This window comes from Aythya ferina (genome assembly GCF_964211825.1).
Source record: "Aythya ferina genome assembly, chromosome: 1".
Classification (NCBI taxonomy): Eukaryota; Metazoa; Chordata; class Aves; order Anseriformes; family Anatidae; genus Aythya; species Aythya ferina.
Window position 1 is genome coordinate 168,948,954 of NC_140296.1, and position 20,132 is coordinate 168,969,085.

The 20,132-nt window shown below is 44.0% G+C and overlaps 1 protein-coding gene across 3 annotated transcripts in view; it reads left to right on the forward strand.

Moving 5' to 3' along the window:
• The window catches only part of PTPRB (protein tyrosine phosphatase receptor type B), a 61,585-nt gene that overhangs the window by 5,504 nt on the left and 35,949 nt on the right, over positions 1-20,132 (forward strand). For 2 of the 3 annotated variants that reach the window (XM_084491924.1, XM_084491923.1), the window contains exons 3-6: positions 4,759-4,997; positions 9,818-10,094; positions 18,249-18,527; positions 18,905-19,162. In XM_084491924.1, the coding sequence (XP_084348050.1) occupies positions 4,759-4,997; positions 9,818-10,094; positions 18,249-18,527; positions 18,905-19,162 (1,053 nt within the window). Of the gene's footprint in view, positions 1-4,758; positions 4,998-9,441; positions 9,693-9,817; positions 10,095-18,248; positions 18,528-18,904; positions 19,163-20,132 lie in introns of those variants that run through there. The other variant, XM_084491925.1, reaches the window with a different exon arrangement.

Below are 20,132 nucleotides of genomic sequence, written 5' to 3' on the forward strand. Positions count from 1 at the left end.
CCCCCTGCCATGTCAGGGACACCTCCCACCACACCAGGTTGCCCAAAGCCCCATCCAGCCTGGCCTTGAGCACCTCCAGGGATGGGGCATCCACAGCTGCTCTGGGCAGCCTGTGCCAGGGCCTCACCACCCTCTGAGTGAAGAATTTCTTCCAAATATCTAAGAGCAGCACCAAGGAAAGGTGGCAGACACATAGAAAAAGATGCAACTCCTAATATTTTTTGCGATCGTGTTAGTATCTCTCGGCCTTCATTTTTCCACACCTTCATTGTTGTCAATAACTACAACAATCCATCCATGGGTTCATAACAAGTTGGGCTTTTGTATGTGTACCCTTTACACTTTTCTCCAGAATGAAAAAGACCAGGAAGAGTGAGCATATTCATTCTACCTTTGAATTGACTCAAAACATTTTTCCTAAAAAACATTCAGTTAAACCTGTATTGATCTCCCTAAGGTGTTATTTTATAGGGTTTTGTAAGTAAAAGAGTTTGCTAACATCTATGTGAGCCCATGAAATACTAAAAAAAATACTTGAATCTTCTTTCTTCAGCCAAAGCAATGTATGGCTGACCATTTTTGCCCAGCTCCTTCTGGAAAAGGAAAGGCATCAGTGTCAGGTCTTTGGATATAATTACAAATCCTTGCACACAATCCCATACCATACTGAGAGAAGCTCAAAGATAAATGTATTTTTACAGTTTCTAAAAAGAAATGGAAAAACCTGCAGTGTAGTCCAGGCCTTTTGTTTTGGTTAATTTTCAAAGTCTCTCTTTATTTTGCATGGATCTCTGTGTATGGAGAGGGTTTCAGCTACTACATATCTAAATATGAGCATCTAAAGAAATGGATTATTTCAGTTGTCTTGATATAGTGCTTTTATGCCATCTGAGGTGCTCCATTCCTGACCTCTAATGGTGTACCCACAAAGACATCAGTCTCCCATCGGTCCTAAGAGAGCCCTGAGCAGCTCTCTCAGGTGCCCCAGGGCATTTCTCATCGTGCTGGGTGTCCACGTTTAGGCAACTGAACCAAGCCCTAGGTGTCTACCTAGTATCTACTTTTCTAAATTCTTTTCAGTAGAGACGTAATCCATGGAGTTTATGGGGTCTTGGTACCTCGCAGTGACCAAAATACCACTTCAGGGTGCGCTGGGGCTATTTGGAGAGTCAGAAATAGGGCTGATAGAGCTGTGGTGTTATCACCGTAGTTATCTGGGATGTTCCCCCAGTATGGTGCTGAAAGAGCCTCCAAGTGGCTGCTTCAGCATTTCAAAAACAAGCAAGTACAGGGGCAGCTCAGGATTACTGGAGTTTCGACCCCTCTGACGTGAGATGCAAGCATTTCTAATCTCTACAACCTTTCAGACATAGAAGACATTTTTCTAAAGTAACATACATTTTGCAGTTTTCAAAAGTATGGGGAAAGAAAGATCATTTTGTGTATTTTGGTCTTCTGTCACACTCCTACAATCAACAAAAAATCCAAAGTGCATTTATATATATATATAAATATATATGTATATATTAAAGAGAGCCTTTATTTTTTGCAGTCTATTTATGAGTTAGTAGACAGCTAGAAAGATAATCCATTTTCCTGCATGTACCGAGACCTTAGAACAACCCCTTCAAGTTTAAAATCTTGCTGTCAGCAAGTCAGATTCAGCCTTACGCAGCATTTTTTTTTTCTTATACAAGCAATATCTGAATCATTTGTGTTTCAGAAGCAATTCAGCCTCCATTTTCTGAAGCTGTGCTTTAAGGGGTGGGCAGACTGGTGGGATGCAAGCAGTTTCAGAAAGCTGCCCCACGCTGGCTCACCCGAGCCTGAAGGCACCACCCCAGGTTCTCAGTACCCGACAAGTAACCAGGGATGGACGCACGGCGCTCTTGCTCATCGTGCATCCATGGCGTATGGATTTCCTTGTCGTGTAAGCATCCTGCTGCTGTGCAGATGCTGCAGTACATCCCATGGACGAAATATGTGCTCAGTCGTCATGCCATAATTTCTGCTGGGTGTGCTACTGGTGATTACAGTGCAGTGATGATTACAGTTCACACGCTGTACATCATCCAGCCACTAGTGATCAGTGGCAGCTCTGCAGCCCTGCTCCCGTGAACGGTTTCATGAGTGATTTCCACAGAGACTGCCAGAACAACGTTAAACACTTGCAAGAAATCCCACTGTTGCAATTCCTGTGTACGTTGCTGATGTACAGATAGGAGGTGAGGTTTTTTCCTGGATAGAAATTTGTGCAGAAAAGTTGTGCAGAAATCTATGTGCTGCGATCTTGTAATACACAGTTTTCTTCCGTAAGTGCCTGCTGCTGAAGAAGGGACGTGAGGGCCCTTAGGCTAGGTCTGTAGTGGCTTTCCTTAGAAAGATAATAGAAAACCTCATTTGCTTGAAGTGAGGGCAGATTTGGACCCCATTAGTCCAGTGTAGCATGGATGAGAAGTGCTGGTATGTATACCTGAAGCTCCAGTGCTGTGTCCAAGTCGTTTCCATCTGCAGGTCGTAGGTTGTCAGCCTCTGCCTGGGGAGATCCTTTACCTTACAAAAAGGAGCCAGGTGGTGCAGTGACTGTTCATTCGTGGGACCTCCTCAGGCTGGTGGCACATTTCTGAGGGCCAAGCGTTTTGCTGCCAGTGGGGTTTTTGGGTCAGGCTCTCCCCTCGGCTCCTGCACCAGGAGTGCCACTTACCCACTGGATGCCAGCCCCATAGGTGCCTCTGGCAGCACCGTTGTCCCTTTTACAGAGCAGCAGCTTTCCTAAAACACAATTGGCACAGGAATGTAAGCGTCTTCCTGTTGGAATAGCTGCTATTTGTCTGTAAAGAAAGCCAAGATTTTTTTTTTTTCCAAATGTGCTTTTAAGTTGGGTGTGTAAATCTATATTTAGGAACCTTGCTGCACGGCCTTTTTTTCCTAAGCGGCTGCTGACCACTCAGATGTCCTTTTTGTTAAAGCTATCTTTCTATCAGCAGCCTACTCCCTGCTGAAGCTGGAGATATCTGAGAGGCACGGAGCCAGCAGGCCTAATTCTGTCCTAGTCCTTGGGGCTGTCATTTCTGGTTGCCTACTGCAGACTTTCAGAGACCCCCAGCTAACAGGAGATCCCCAGGAACAAAGACCTGAGACTTGTGTCAGCTGAAGGGCTTACTGCAGTAGCTGATGACAACTTGAGCCGACAGACTCTTCTCCATCCTTTTGATGTGGGACATGAAGGTGTTGTGGTGTGGGACCACAGCAGACTTCACACCATAGGCACCCTGCGGGGGATCCTGCACATGCAGCAGCAGCAGGAGGATGATCACACAGTGTTGGAGCAGACCTGAGGGTCTGACAAAACTCTTTGCACTGTAAAAGGTTACTTTCTTTGTAAAAGAGAGCAGAATTAGGTCTATAGTATTGTTTTCAGTGCCTTGATTTGGAAAAATATTTGATCAGCAATTTTTGTAATGAATTGGATACCTGGTCGTTTTTATTTCCAGAGAAACACAGTTAGATCGTAACTGTGGATGTGAACGAGAGTACTGTGAGTTTCAGTAAATAATCATGTTAACACGCATATTTGCACATATACGCAAAAAAATAATAAGGACTTCATATAAGTTTACCCACCGATCCTTTGGGTAAAGAGGTAATCACACATCGGCCTGCTAAGACATAATTGCCCACCAAGTAATTACATTTGTAAGCTTCTGCTTCAATTTAACATAGTCATTACTTTTTTCTTTTTTTTTTTTTTTCTTTTAGAGGACTTGTGAGCTAAAATTGGTGTAAATGGCAGCCAGCCCAGTGGCTCAGCAGCAAAACAAGGCTCTGTCATGCTGGAGACCCCAGTTCAAGGACAGACAAAGTGTCTTGGGCGCTGGGCCAACACACACGAGCGGTGCTGCAGCGATGGCAGGGCAGCTTTTTTGTGAGAAGGGGCCAGCGAGCGACTCCAATCGCTGAGCTGAAATGTGATGCTACCAGATGTAGAGGCCACCACGGATTGAACCCTGCCCTCCCAGCCACAAAGAAAGGATATTAAATGCATACCAATGGGGAGGAAGAGCCGTGAAAATGGGGAGGAAAAATGTGTAGTAAAATCTTTCCTGCGCTCTAATTGCAACTTTGGCGTTCTCCGAAGCATACGTGACTAAAAAAGCAAAGCCACGGTTATATTTGCAGGCACTTTAGTTCACCGATACCATTGTTAGCTGAACCTTGGGAAGGGAGCAGCCAGGGGTTAGCGTGGTGTCTGCATGGGGCAGACCTGAAATGCAAGAGAAATGTCCCATGCGGGTGCAAGACACATCGGTATCCCAAATAAAGCCATGATTTGAGCTTACACCAACAAGAGGCAGATGAGAATCTGTCCCGTGTCCGTAAACCCTGGACTTTTTATTGGCTATGTAAAGCTGAAATTGTGGGCTGTTTGGTAAAACTGATGTAAGTTAAAAAGCAATGAGTGAAAACACCATGCTGCTAATGACAAAACACAGCCTTTCTCTTTGCTTTGGACCCAGCGACGGACTGCTTTTAAAGTGAATGGTGTGAATGTTCGGGATGTTTGTTCTTCTGTACTTTTCTTTTGCACAAAAGCTGATGTTGACACAAAATAATATTTGTACTGAAAGTAAGAAACTCCAGAGCTGACAGGTGCACTTAAACTACTTAGAAGCCTTTTCAACCCCATTTATAGGCACGTAAAGAACTGGTTATAAAAATACAGAGCTGATTTTAATCACTTTCCTTCGTTTATCTTAGATCTCCAAGATGCAGACACTTCTGTGCGGAGTACTACAGCCACATCCTCCCCTTTAAGCACTGTCACCTCTAGGCCTGAAAATCCGCCGGAGAGTAGCACGGAGGTGTTCGTCAGCAATGTGACTGAACACGTCAGTAAGAAGTTAATTGAGAACCTCTACTTCGACCTCAAGTCTGCCGTAACAGAGAAACCCTGGATCCCAACAACTACTCCTCAAAACCCTAGCACAACAGAGGAGGTAAGGCAGAGGAGGTATTGATTGATTTTTATTAAGCCTGCTCCACTCTGTGGAGCCTGATAGCTATTACAGGTGGATGCTTCATAGACTTAAAAAAAGAAAAAAAAAAAAAAAAAAAAAAAAAAAAAAAAGGAAAGAAGGAAAAACAGCTGCAGGACTCAGCTTTGTTCTATATTCTGATGGGATTCTTTGTTCATGCTGATAGTCCCCTTTGCTAGAAGTCCAGCTGCAGAAAAAATCTTCCCCTTCCGTACAGCACAATCGTGGTGTGCACAATGCACTGGGAAAATCTCGGAGCTCCAGGGAAAATGCTCAGGATACGTGAGGAGCAGTGGGAAGCTCATGGGTGTAGCAGGAGACATGGGAGCTGAGGTATCTGTTCCCAGTGACAGCCTCTGCCACTGGTTTGTTGTGTGACACGAGGGCCTAGCTCTAAGTATGCTGTAAGAAACAGTCTGCTTTGTGAACTCCTTTAGGAGTTTTCTGTGGGCGAGTCACAATTAAGTAATTTGAGAACAAATCTGGTATCATCATTGGCAAAATGTCCACAGGCAGTTAGACCTAAAGCACTGAGGAGATCATTGGCCACTTTATTGATATTGACACTTGGGTGTTAGAGCTAAAAATCCCTAATTTCCCTGTAGCTTCTTGTCCAGGAGACCCCACAATGTACTGGGGTAGGCAAATGTGTCAGTGACTGCTTTGGGTGTCAGTGTTACCGTGGATGAGACAGAAATATGTTCTGTGTTTAGGAGGGCTGTGGGATGGAGTAGTCTTCAACAGGAGCTCATTCTTCAACGTGTCCTGATTATTCTAAGGAAATCCTGTACATTCTGGTTCAAACAACGGCACTAGAGACTCCTTCAGACAGGGGGAGAGAAGAAGTAGTGTTACCCAGGACTATGCTGGCCGAAATTACTAACTTGAACATTTACGGTCCCTGTCACAGCATGGATTTCTCCATGCCTTCTGCTCATACACAAACCCCCTGCACAGAATATCTGTCTCCTCCAAATGGACATACCCTGTAGAATATGTTATTACCCAAAGTGCCTCCAGCACTCCTACTGAAGCCCCAGTGCTGCTGGAGAAAAGGCGCTGTTTGCACTGAAGCTCCCACCTCCTGTGCTCCTACCCCAGCCCATCTCCTCATTCACACAATTTCCACTGAGCAGGTTGCTTAGGTCAAAGCTTCAAAACCAGATTCCTGATGATAAGCATGCTAGGCATCACCATTAAAAAAATAAATTAAAAAAATAAATCACAAGTATCTGTCCCTTGGAGCCTCCAGCCAGGTCTGGACATTTGAATCTAGGTACTCCATCAGATACTCTGACATACAAACTGAAATGTTTTTGGCCTCCGTCTTTCAGCTTCCTTGTCCTTAGAGTGGAATTAAAAACATCTTTGTCAAGCTAGCAGAGATGTTTAAAAGATTAATCAGAGTTAATGTGATACTTTGAAAACAGGTAGACTGATAAGGGCTGTTAGGAAGACAATCCTTCCCGTGAACTGCGTCTGCCCCAGGCCAGGTCCTCCTGTTTGTAGAACTAAAGCCTTGATGTTATTTGGCTGTGAGCATACAGGGGACAATGGTGACACTTCAATCACACAAAATGTTTGGTTTAGAGCAGCCTTGGATTTCAAGTAAAACTGCAGCTTGCACTTTCAAGCCGTGACAAAAGCTATGCAAAGCCCATTTCCTCTTGATTAGAGAGGCAGAGAGAGAAGTTGGTGTAAAAAAAAAAAAAAGTCAGGAAACCTTGGGAAAGTGTCTGAAAGAGACTTCGGAGCCTGCTATTAGAGACATGTCCGGCCACTCCCAAAGCTCACTTCCACTTCTTTTTTTTTCTTTTTCTTATTGCTTTTTTTTTTTTTATTTTTTAATTAGTTTCTTGGCTTGCCACACAGATCAGTAAGTGTTAAAGGCTGTGTGGCTGTTGATTTGCTAAAAGCCCATCTATTCAATACTATTCTGGAAATAATTGCTCGTATTATGTTGGCTATTCTATATACATACATTGCCACCAGTGAATGATGGATCCCTCCTGTTCTGTTCCAGTGCTGGCATGGACATCTGTGGCAGACATTACCCCCAGAGCAGTCTTGTAGTGTATAATGTAGAGAAGGAAGTCTCAAACCCCATAAAACTGAATTTTCCAACTATATAAGAGGGTAGTTTTAAAGATTTTATGATAGTAATAATAAGGGAAATAAAGTAGAAACTTCAAAATTACGGGCAATGCTGAGAAGCAGCAATATACCTTTTCTCCGCACATTATCTTATGTCAGCTGGAGAAGGCAGACAGACATTTCCAAGAATCTTGAAATTTCACTTTTGATAGGTTAAATTTATTTTCTCAATTCTATAACTGTAAACAGACTTGATTTTTTTTTTCTTTCATGTATCACATCTACCTAACTAATTTACACCTATATGTCTGAGTTATCTATTTCAGGTTATGCATATGCTATTTAAAAGTCCCTAAAATGCAAGCTCCAATTTTCCAAGAAAATGCAGCTTGCTCTGAATATTCTCATTTTCAGAGAGGAGTCTGAAGTGATCCAAACATCCTGATAAGCCTTCATATTTTCTATTCTCCAGTGCTGGGAAAGTGTTGATATAGTTTATGCCGTTAGGTCCCTAAAACACAATTGTCTAACGATGGTTTTATGCTGCAAAAATCTTTCACTTTAAGCTGATTACAAGACACTTTTATAGTTTTAGTACCAGTTTACATCCAATACACACACTTTGTGTTTTCTGTCAACAGATTTTTTACCACTGTAATAGCTCTTAGAGGTACTCCTTTTGTCTGAAGTATGTAAAACATTTCTTCCAGGAGAGATCTTGTTCTGCAATGGGCTTGACAATGACATAATAATCAATATATATTAATAACATCAAGTAAGATTATTGATCCTAAAGTTATCAGTCATCCTGAGCCTTTGCAGAGTAAAGCACAGTACTCTCTGTGCTGGGTCCCTAGGACGAGGCATGAAACTCCAGAGACCAATGAAGCTTTCCACAGGTCCAAGTCACCACTCGAGGGTGCCGAGACCTCTGGTTTCTGAATGAAAGAATAAGAGCTAAGCATTTTCAGATATTTATATCTTGTTTGACCGATTAAGGGCCCCCCAAATCCTACAGTAGCAGTTCCCTGAAAGGCAGAGTAGCCTTTTTAAGTGCTAGCACCTTTTCTCCCTAAATATCAAAATGGGGCAAAAGCGAAACAGGGATGGTACTGAATTTGCTTGAGATGCTGCTTTTAGAAGTTAAACTTCTGTGTGCATCTTGCAGGACAGAAAGATGCAGAAAAGTGCCACTCCCATGTGAAGAAAGTAAATGATGAAATCCTCCCCCTGTATGCAGCCACAAATTTACTCGGTAGTTGCTAAGTTATCGCTTATCTGAGTATCTGATGGTCTGAAAAAATCTTAGCTGTGTTTCTCCTCCATCACCCCACCCTGCATACACATGCATAAGAGCTTTATAAGGCTGAAAACTTAAATAAAAGGAAATGGGTGTGCATGACAGAAACGGAGAGCTGTGCCGCAGCTAGAGCCGAATTCGAAATTGCGCACAGCTTGTCGTGTGCTGTCTAAAAACAGAGGTTTCTTTGCCTTCGCTGGTGTGTAATTTTAGCTTGGGAGTTATTCTGGGGAATTGTTTCAAGGACAGAAGTTGATGCAGAGCAAAACAAAGAGCTTGGGCACTGATACACGACCTACTCGTCCGCTGTGCATAGGTGGTGGCGAGCGCTGCCAGGGTGCTCCTGGCCTCATGGCTGTGGTCATGGTGTCACAGGGAGCGGGCAGAGGCCTCGGTGGTCCAGTGCAAACCCCACACGCCCCTCGGGCTGCCGGGTTGTCCCACAAAAAGACGCTGAGAGGGGCTTTTGGGGCTGGCTGGGGTCAGAAGGAGGCAGGGCAGGCGTGAGGCGCTGGGCGTGAGGCGGGCGCGGGGCGAGGCGCGAAATGGCGGCCGCCCCGCCTGAAGGGGGCGAGGGGCGCGGAGCCCCCCGGGGGGCATCAGGAGAGGGAGGAAGCGGCGAGGAAGGAAGGGAGGGAGGGAGGTGGGAGAGGGGGGAAAGCCGGGGGGGCGCAGCGAGGCCCCGGGAGGAAGGAGGGACCGAGGGGCGGCCGCGGGGGTGGCGCCCCGGGCAGGAGGGCGACCCTCGCCCCGCGGGGACCCGGGGGTCGCGGCTCGTCCCCGCTCCGTGCCGCGGGGCGGCGCCGCCCCAGCCCCTCCATCCCCCCCTCTCCTCTCCCCATCTTCGGGCGGCGAGGAAATCGCCTTTTGATTGCGGAAGCCCGGCCGGAGGGCTCCGGCGGAGTCAGCCCGGGTCAGAATGGCAGCGTGGGAAGCGGCGGCCGCCTCCCCCGCCTCCTCCGCCCCCCTGCTCCTCCTCAGCCGCCGCCGGCCGGCCGCCGGGCAGCCCCCGCGCACCCCCCGGCCCCGGCCCCGGCCGCCGCCCCCCGGCGCAGGCGGGCAGGGAGGGAGCGAGGCAGGCGGCCGGGGCGTCCCGCGGCGCATGCAGCAGGCGGGCGGCCCGGCGGAGGGGGCGCCCCCGGGACCCCGCCGGGCGCGCTCGGCTTCTCGCCCCCCTCCCCGCGGGGAGCGGCTGAAGGCGGGCGGCGATGCTGAGCCATGGAGCGGGGCTCGCCCTGTGCGTGGCGCTGGCCCTGAGCGAGGTGAAGCGGGGTTGGGATGGGGGGGGGGGGTGCGTGGAGGGGGGCAGCGCTCGGCGGGGCGGCTTCGCGCAGCGCCTCCTCCTCCTCCTCCTCCTCACCGCGCTCCCCTTGCCTTCTCCCCGCAGGCAGCGCTGGGGGAGGCGGCGGGGTGCAGCGCCAACCTGACGGAGCGGCGGGTGGCCGGGCAGGGCGCCTGGCTGCGCTGGCGAGCCCGCAGCCCCGCCTGCAACTTCAGCCTGAGCGGGCGCTCCGAGGACGGGCTCCCCGCCGCCTGCCTGCCCGCCCGCGGCAGCGACGGCTCCTACGGCTGCAGCCTGCAGGGCTTGGAGGCCGGCACCTGGTACCACCTCCGCATCCAGCCGCTGGCCGGAGGGGAGCACACGGCCGTGTCCCTGCAGACAGGTAGGGCACGGGGGCGGGGGTGGCGCTGGGGGGGGGTGGGGGGGTCCCGGTGCCTCTGCCGGGGGATGGGGAGCGGGTGACTCGCTGCTCCGTGCTGTCCGGCACTGTTCTGCTCTAAAAGTAAGGCTGAAGCTTCTTGCATGAAGTTTCTGCCCTTGGCTTCGAGTGCAGCCGCTGAGGTGCGGTGATGGACAGCAGCGTAAATGCTGAGTTCGGATGCACCGCTTGTTGGCCGTACACGGACAGTAAATAAAGGATAAGTTCAGAAAAAGTCTAGCAGCAGATCTGCTGGTGTGACAGCTCTATGTTAAGCTCAAGTTATGTCACCAGATAAAAACAAGCAATAGTTTCTATCCGGTGATTTAAGTCCATGTTATGCATCACACCAATTGTTTTCTGTATTGATGACCTGTAATTTGAAAATTGGAGGAATAAATCAACCATTATCAGAGCGACAGGCATGAATCACCATCGTTCCTGGGCAATAGAGTTATAATAATGAACACTCAACACTAATGATGAGGTAGAGGAGAGTTATAATAATGAACACTTGAGATGAGGTAGAGGAGAAGAGACAACCTTAGACCACATTTTGAATTAATGTGTGGTCATTTAGACAGTAGTTTGATTATGCCATTTATGAATTATTGGTAGATAGATTTTTGCAAGACCGTAAGATGATAAAAGTGAATGAAGCAACTACTGATTGAAGTCATGTTACGTAGCTAACGTCAGTGAAAAGACTGATTAAAGTACAAGTTGACATACTGCAAATTAGTTGACAACACTTGAAGTGTGGTTTGCGTTTCGGTTCTGGATAGCAGAGATTAGTCAAAGCAAGAAATGAGAATAGAGGAGCTTTAGAGGTTTGCTTCAAAGACAGCTAGCCAGGTTGGCCTGTGGTTCCTCACTTTCCTTGATTCACATCTCTTGCATTGCTTGATGGTATTTAAAATACACAAGTAGCTCTAGAATATGACAGTTTTGGTTTTTTTTTTTTTGTTTGTTTGTTTCTAAAAAATATGTAGGGTTTGTTATGCCTCTCAGCAACCGATGTTGTGTTCTCGATTCCATGCATTTCAATGCTGAAGGTGGTCCAGTACCTTGTTCCCTTGTATGGTTCCACTAGGGGCAGCATTTTAAACCATTTTTTTGGGAACTCTTCACCTGTTCCTTTGTGACATAGCGTCAGTAGTTTTGCTTTACGATCTACAGAAACCGAGTGTCTGTAGGTGTATGTTCCTGGAAACTATCTGGTGAATACGGAAGTATGAACAATATTTTCAGATATATTGTAAACAGAATTTCCACTGATTGGATGGCAGCGGAACTGAGCTATCGTGAGCCATCTAAAAATACGATGTCTGACCTTGCTACTTGGTGAGGTTCCCTTCCTGAGCAGCATGTCTTAAGAAAGATGGGATAAGCTGGCCTTTGGAGGTGCCCAGCTCGTTCCACCGCCTGGGAAAGGAGCCTCGGTTAGACTAGGCACCTGAGGTTTTGGTGGTTGAAGTTAAGTGAGAGAGATCTTACCTCACATTTACTTTTCCAAAATGATCTTTTGATCATCTGTATTGCCTTGACACAATAAAGCTACACAAAGAATTTCATATATTCACATTTCATTGAGAAGCTTTAACATTTTCCTCATATTCAATCCCATTAAAACGTTCATGTGCTTATGTCTGTTGGAAGTTCAGTTTTTCGTCACATTTCTTATATAAAGTGCTGGGCATCTAAACCCATAAAATCTGAAATATTTTGTCAAGTTTTGAGTGTGATCTGTTCTGATCAAGGACTTCTGGTGAAAGTGATGGATAATGCATATGAACAAGCATACTGCATAGTTACTGTTACAATGTAAATATTTGGAGAGAGCCAAATCCTTAACTGAATTTGGCCTTTTGTGTCTTTATTTTGCATTGTTCTGCATTGTCATAACTACGATTTTTTCTGTGCTATGTACAAGTTTGATATTGTGATAGAGTGAGTGCGCAACTTGCCAGACTCCATAACTCTTACATAATACCTCAGTGAATCTTTGAGTAGAGAAGCGGCTTCTGTTGAATTTAGGGATACAGATAACTGAAAACTAATAATGTAGGAGTAGTGATGCAGTAAACCATGATGGTCCACCAAGATGGAGTCTGTTACATCTATTTACTCAAGAAATGTTGACCTACAAATTACCAATCTGAAATGTTGAATATTTAATCCTCTCAAGGAGACGTAAAATTGGTCCTCAGAAACGATGGCAAATGCAATCACATATGCATCGTATAAGCCAGGAATACACAGACACGCAAACACACATGCAGTGTTGGTTTTGCTATTTTGGTAGAATAGGAAATGAAGAAAAGGCTGATAATGCCATTTATCACCTCTGAGCTACAGTTAGATTTTCCACTGGAAACCTGAGATTACAGATGGTAGCGGGCACAAGTCTGGATATGAAGTTTATTTCAGGTTAATATTTGCCATTTGTTACGCTTTTAGTGTGCATATTTATATGTCTATATAAAATATCTCTAAATATCTATAAAATCATGTAACTAGTCAACGTGCTTGACATTCTAACATCAGAACAACACATGCACCTGCTGGTCCTTTCTTGTCTCCTTTTTTGATCTCAGTAAAATTTTCTGTGACTAAGAGCTACTACAGTATGACAAAAAAAAAAAAAAAAAGGTAGACTTGTGTCTTTCTTGATTTCAGAGAAAACTCTTTTAAGTCCTCAATTTTCCAAATGTTGGTGCATCACCATCACTATATTTCAGTAGTGTATTTTCAGTGAATGATTAGATTTTTTAAAGTAAATTTCCAGTTGAAAAAACAGTAGCACATGAACACAATCTAATTTACAGCTAAATTTATTAATTTCAATTCTGAATTGAAATTCAGAAGTAAAACTAGTCTTGAGAGCCATGGAAAAACAGCTTGAGAATTCCCCTGGTTTCAAATAAATCGTCTAAAATAGGCCTAAAAACATGATTTTCAACATTGTTTTCTAGGAAAGTGTTGCAATGATATGTTTTATTACTGCTTGATCCAACCTACCTGCACTGAGAGAACTGACAGATAAATAAAATTTTACCAGAAAAATTGCAAAGTATTTGAATGAAAAGAGGTTAATAATTTTATCATCTAAGACACAGACTGGCAGGGTATTTTTCCATTGCACCACGCAACTGTAAGTGCCAGAAGCATGGCTTGGCCATGTGTTTGCTCCTGTAACTTTCAAAGTGTTTGGGATAAATCTGATTTATTAGCCATCTGTAAGAACAACTACTGTGATGTGGCTCCAACTATAGTCTGTATAATCCTATGATCCATAATCATGTAATAATTATGATCATTGTCTCAAATGCAGAGTATAAAAAGTAAATAAATGACAATGTAGGTTGTTCTAAAGATTTTCTGTTGCATATCATCCCAAAGAAACGGGTATTTGTACTTAAAAATGGTGAAATCAAGCCCTTTGAATTAATTTTCATAAGAGTCCTTGTGAAGTAGGCCATATTTACTGTTTTACGAAAAGGAAAAATGAAGAAAAATGATTTGGTAGGAGCAGAGCTGAGGCTGAAGTCAGGAATTCACAGTCCTCAGACTGTATTTGGGGGGACTGTGTGAAATATATATACATTTCACAAGTATATATTGTTTCTGTAGAATACATTTATAGCACCTGTGCATACAAAACAGATTCTCCCAAAAGTCAAAATGAAGATGCAGTATAACTAAAGCAACATGAAGCCTTCTGGAAGAGAAGACCAGGAGACATTAATTCATACGGTATCAAATGGTATATAAATATCTTAGAAAATATTTTATTTCTGTGATATATCAGTGTTGTATTGTTGCCAGCAGAGACTTGTATAACAATGTAAATGGCTTTTTAAGTGTTTGTTTCCATCCAGGGCTCTTTCAGCCCAGGCACTTCCCAATCTCATTGTTCCTTTGTTCTAACGGATGTACAGAGCACTGAGTGTTTTGTTTTCTGGACCAGATAGATTAGATAAAGTCTGAATTTCTGAACTTCACCTTCCAGGCACGCAATACTTTCTTTGCTTAATGCACCTTGGAAGACAGATTGCCTAGGACAGTATAAGCACTTCCAAAGATGTAGGAGGTGTCTTCTTTTGTGGAATTTGACAAATAATGTGGATTACAAGGTTGATTACTTTTGCAGGACAAAAGAACAGTCAACCTGATTCTAACTTTGTCAGGGTTGAACTTGACAGTTATCATGACCGTTCGCTGGGTATTAGTCAAATTAAAAGTGTTTCAGCCGTCGGTGCATCTGACCATATATAGTGCTGAAATTCACTTCTGACTGACAAAGTTTGACCTTTTCTGGTTAGAACAATTGCCTTCAAGGCACAAGTTTATACCCCTGCTATTCACTTTTGCCAGCATAATAGCCTTTAGTGACTTTGTGCATGTTATAGGTGGAGCTGGTACTCAAGCCCATTGTTAAGATTTCCTGATGCTTTTCATTAAAACCTCCTGTTTCAATTGCTGTAACTGAGTGAAGTTTTAACTATCTGGCCTGAAGTTTGATGTCTTTGACTTCAGGTTTTTTTATTTATTTATTTATTTATTTTCCATTTTTAAGCAGAAGTAGCTTGGCCTTAAAGAAGGAGGTCAAGAAAAGAAGAGAGTTACTCTTCTTCATTAATCATATTAATTTATTTTTCATCCTTTTTTCTTTTTTTTTCTTTTTTTTTTTTTTTTTTTTGAACACCAGAGTCTTTTTGGTCCACACCAGGAATCTGGATTTAATCACGGAAGTAGGTTCAAGAGGGGTAGTATTTTACCCCTGAAATTCCTGCTATATCTTCTTGACAGAGTGTACCACCAAAACCTGGCACTAGTACATCTCAGCACAGTTTTGTAGGAAGGAATTAGACCTTTGGAAAAGAGTTTAAAAGGCTCCTAGCCCCATGATTCCCCTATCACTGTGTTCCTGGTTTCCTGGGGCTGACTGCGATCTCGTACTCTTTCATCTGCCTTGTTCAGGGAACAGTGCAGCAGTGATTGCATTGGAAAAACAGTCTTGCTGTTCTGTTTTTTAAGGCGCTGCTGACATGCAGACCTCACTTACCAGCCTGTTTCACAGGATCACAGAATAGCTGAGGGTGGAAGGGACCTCTGGAGGTCATCTGGTCCAACCCACACACTCAAGCAGGTCCACTTAAAGCGAGTAGCCCAGTTCTATGTCCAGGTGACTTTTGAAGATATCCAAGCAAGGAAACTCCACAGCTTCTGTAGGCAACGTGATCCAGTGCTCATTCACCCACACAGTATGGAGGTGCTTCCTGATCTTTAGACAGGACCTTCTGTGCTCCAGTTTTTGCCCATGCCTCTTGTCCTGGCACTGGGCACCACTGAAAAGAGCCTGGCTCCATCTTCTTTCAACACTCCCTTCAAGTATTTATAGACATTGATGAGATCCACCCTAAGCTTCCTCTTCTCCAGGCTGAAGAGGCCCAGCTCTCAGCCTCTCCTCATAGGAGAGGTGCTCCAGGCCATTGATCATCTTGGTGGCCCTGCGTTGGACTCTCTGCAGTATGTCCATGCCTCTGCTGTACTGTGTACTGGGGAGCCCAAAAGTGGACACAGTGCTCCAGGTGCAGCCTCACCAACAGTGGGAGGAACAGAAGGATCACCTCTCTTGAACCTGCTGGCACTAATCCACTAATTTTTGAGGATGCGCTCTACCCCATCATCCAGATGATTAATGTTAATCATCGGGAGATGTTAAACAGGGCTGGACCCTGGGGTACTGCGTTTATCACTGCTCTTCAACTAGACTTTGCACCACTCACCACTGCCCTCTGGGCCCAGCATTCACCTCACTGCTCATCCAGCCCATACTTCAGCAGCTTCTTGATAAGGATCTTATGGGGAACAGTGTCAAGGCCTTACTGAAGCCCAGGAAGACAATATCTGCTGCTCTCCCCTCATCCATCAGGCTGGTCGTGTCATCATAGGAGCTTATCAGGTTGGTCAGGAATGACTTCCCCTTAGTGAATTCATCCTGACTGCTTCTGATTTTCTTCTTTATGGGCCTGGAGATGGTTTCCAGGATTAGCTGCTCCATCTCTTTCCCAGGGACTGAGGTGAGGCTAACCAGCTTCCAGTTCCCCAAGTCCTCCGTCTTGCCCTTCTTGAAGATAGGAGTGACATTTGCTTTCCTCCAGTCTTCAAGCACTTCTCCCAGTTGCCATAATTGACATACTCTCTAAAAAGATTTTAGAGAGTAGACTCACAATCAGATCTGCAAAGTCTCTCAACACTTGTGGGTACATCCCATCAGGGCCCATGGACTTGTGAATTAATGTCCAGTTTGCTCAAGTATTCCCTGACCTGAGCCTCGTTCACCAGGGGGAAGTCTTCCTTGCTCCAGCCTTTCACCTAGTCTCTGGGACCTGGGATTCCTGGAGGCCAGTCTTGCTGGTAAGACTGAGGCAAAGAAGAAGGCATTCGGTACCTCGGCCTTTTCACTGTCCTGTGTAACCAGATCTCCTGTAGCAGGCCTGTATTTTCCCTACTCTTCCTTGTGTCACTGATGTGCTTGTAGAAACCCTTCTTGTTACCCTTGACATTCCTGGCCAGATTCAGTTCCACTGGGCTTTGGCTTTCCCAACTCCATCCCTGGATGCTCTGACAGCATCTCTGCATTCCTCACAGGAACCTCTGTAGGTTTCCGTTTTGTGTTTGAGTTTTTGTGTATGGCCAGGAGCTCTCTGTTCATGTTGGTCTCATGGCAATGTATCACTCTTAAGCTCGGAGCAGGTCATCCTTGAATATTAACCAGCTTTCCTGGGCCCCTCCTCCCTCCAGGGCCTTATCCCATGGGACTCTACCAAGCAGATCCTTGAAAAAGCCAACGTCTGCTCTCTTGAAGTCCAGGTTTTCAAGCTTGCCTTGCACCCTCCTCACTACCCTAAGGATCTTGATCTCCACCATTTCATGGTCACTGCAGCCAAGGCTGCCATTGGCCTTCTCATTGCCTGCAAGGCCCTCCTTGTTGGTCACATCGAGGCCCAGCACAGCACCTCTCCTCCTTGGCTTCTCTATCACCTGGAGAAGCAAGTTGTCTTCACTGAATTCCAGGAATATCCCAAATTGCCTATGCCCTGCTGTGCTGGCCTTCCAATAGATATCAGTGGCTGAAGTCCCTCAAAGGACCAGGACTTGTGAACACGAGGCTGCTCCTGTCTGTCTGTAGAGGGCTTCATCTGCTCAGTCTTCCTGGTCAGGGGGCCTGTGGCAGACCCCTAATATAATGGGAGTCTAACTATATAACCATATATATTTGCATGAAGTCTTGTGAGTGATGAAGTATACATGGAGAGTACAAACAGCCACAGTCTTTTCTTTTGGTCATCTTTTGTTTGCTATTTCTTTAGATTGTATGATATTTTGCAGGTCATTTTACTTGAGAGCTATTTACTAAAGACCGTAATGAACACAAAGAGTTTCTCAGATAAATAGCTCTAATTAAGTTATTAAATTGTTATTACATTCTTTCCTAAAAGCTTGCCCAGTGTACTGTTTGTTTGTATTTTTTAATTTAATGAACAATACTACACCAGAAGAGAAGCATGCTTAATCTGTTTGAAGTGGTTGAAGTTAATATGAAAAACAAAGATCTGTGGCACTTGAAATGGTGTAAATGCTCATGCCCATTAGTGATAAAGTGTTCGGTGTGAGTGCTAGGAAATGAAAGCCACTAGTACCATTGTATCTATAAAGCTATGTTTCACTGAGGCATTGAGTGTAATCTTTTTTTTTTCAATGTTTGATGTTTCTTATTAGTCGTCACTGTTTTACTATCATCAGATTTCCAAGGTCACGATTTACATCCACAACTGGAAGTGCTTTTCCAGAGGGGCATGTGTATGTATGTACACATACGCACAAGTAACATTGCTGAACTCCGCAGGAGTCTCGTGAAGGCAGATTTCACTGATACGATGTTTTAGAAATGGAAAAGACTTCTTGAAAAGCATTGACCGTATGATGATGAAAAGGGAGAGTTTTAGAAGTTTTTGTAATGCTATGTAAAGCTTCTTTCAGTCCCAATGTAAGAAATATCAGTTAGTTTTCTGTCTTATTTTGTATTTATTTATTTATTTTTAACTACAGATCCCTTACCACCATCTCATTTTGAAATTAATAAGGAGAAAACTACATTCACCAGCTTACAAGTTCAATGGGTCCGTTCCTCAGGAAAGGTGGACTTATACAACCTAGTATTATTTGATCACAATAATACAAAGATACAAGAAGTCTCTGTACCAGGAGGATCTTCAAAAACAGAAAGCACTTTCACCAGTCTAATCCCTGGGAGTACATACAATATTGTCCTCACTGCAGTTGCTGGAAATAAAAGTACCCCAGAACTTCACATAAGTGGATCTACTGGTAAGACTTCTTTGACTCATCAAATGACTTCTTTGTTCATTTAAGTAAAACCACTTAGAGAATTTTGCAGTTCTGCATTTTGAAACTAGCAAATATGTATTTCTTTTACCTTGAAATATATATATGTATATATATAAGTATCTATTGTCAGATAAAAAAACAGATATAAACAAAGCATGGCTGACTAACATGAAGAGTGATTTGCTAAGAACGGAGGAATGTTTTTATGACTTATTTGGCCATAAATATGAGGTTAGGTTTTCACTAACCCTAAAGAAACTCAACATAATTGAAAAGTAAATCCGTGCAAAGTTGCTGAAATTGTGGAGATAACCACTAGACCTTAAACATGTGTTTTGTTTTGTTTATTCCAACAGTGCCATCCCCTGTGAAGAATATTCAGGTCAATGTCAAGACAGACACTATTCAGGTTTCATGGTCTCCTGGCTCTGGGCATGTGGATCTATACAGGGTGGTGTTACTGGATAATCAAGTTCCAGTTCATGAGATTCAACAAGAAGATCCTCTGACTACTTACACTTTTTCTGGACTTACAGCAGGGCACGTGTATAACCTTTCTGTCATAACCCAGGCTGCAGGATTGGAGAGCACCAGTTTCCAAATAGTTAGGACAGGTATGATTTCAGAATTTGTCACAACAGAACAAGAAGTCAACGCTATAATCTAGCAATATTACAGGACATACTTAATGATAAATGGATCATGTTCCAAATGTATCTTCCCAGGTCAGTGTCTGACTTACCCTTGGCAGGTGTTTCTCTCGAAGGCTGTAGAGGGAGTTACAGACACTGTGACCTAACTTACCTACTGAAGTTATCATTAAAGCAAAGTTAGCCGCTCAATTAGCTTTTAAGGTGACTGCAGCTAACTTAGCTGCACTGCTTAGTGTAGGCAGCTCCATCAAGTGTTTCAACTGATTAACAATTTGAGCCCAACTCACTGGTATCACAAGTGCCCTATCTGTGACATAGTTTCATCTGATTGCTGTATCAACTTTGTTAGTGAATTGAGACAGTATGTAGTCTGGTTATTTCACGGTATTGAAGAGGGTTTAACTCCATGATTCTTACTTCTCTTGGTTGCAAAATAGCTGCACTTCTGAAGAAGAAGTGGAAAAAAAACATAGAGCAGGTTAAGGGACTTTAAAATTAAACACCTTTTTTTTTTTTTTCCCTCCACAGAGAAGTATTGATTCACAGAACTAGAGTTTTAGAGATCTTTTTTTTTTTTGTTTTCTAATAAGTTTTTCAGAATGGAGTTCTCTGGTCATAGGGTGAAAGATAGGACGATGCCCTACTAGAGCCCAAAAACATACATGTGTGCACAACCTGGGTCACGTCTCTGCTTTTTTGATTTCTGGGAAACTGTAGGCCCAGTTTATCTTTCAGAAATCTCACCATGTATCCATAATTTAATATTAAGTGAATGATATTACAATGTCTGGGACACAGAGATGTGTGCTGTTGTCATCTGGCACTAGTTGTTCTGGGGATTATACCCTTATTTCATTTTATTTCTTCAGAATCCTTGATTTCTTCCTCTTGTGGGGTGCAAAAATGTCTCACAAGTTTTTCCAATATAAAA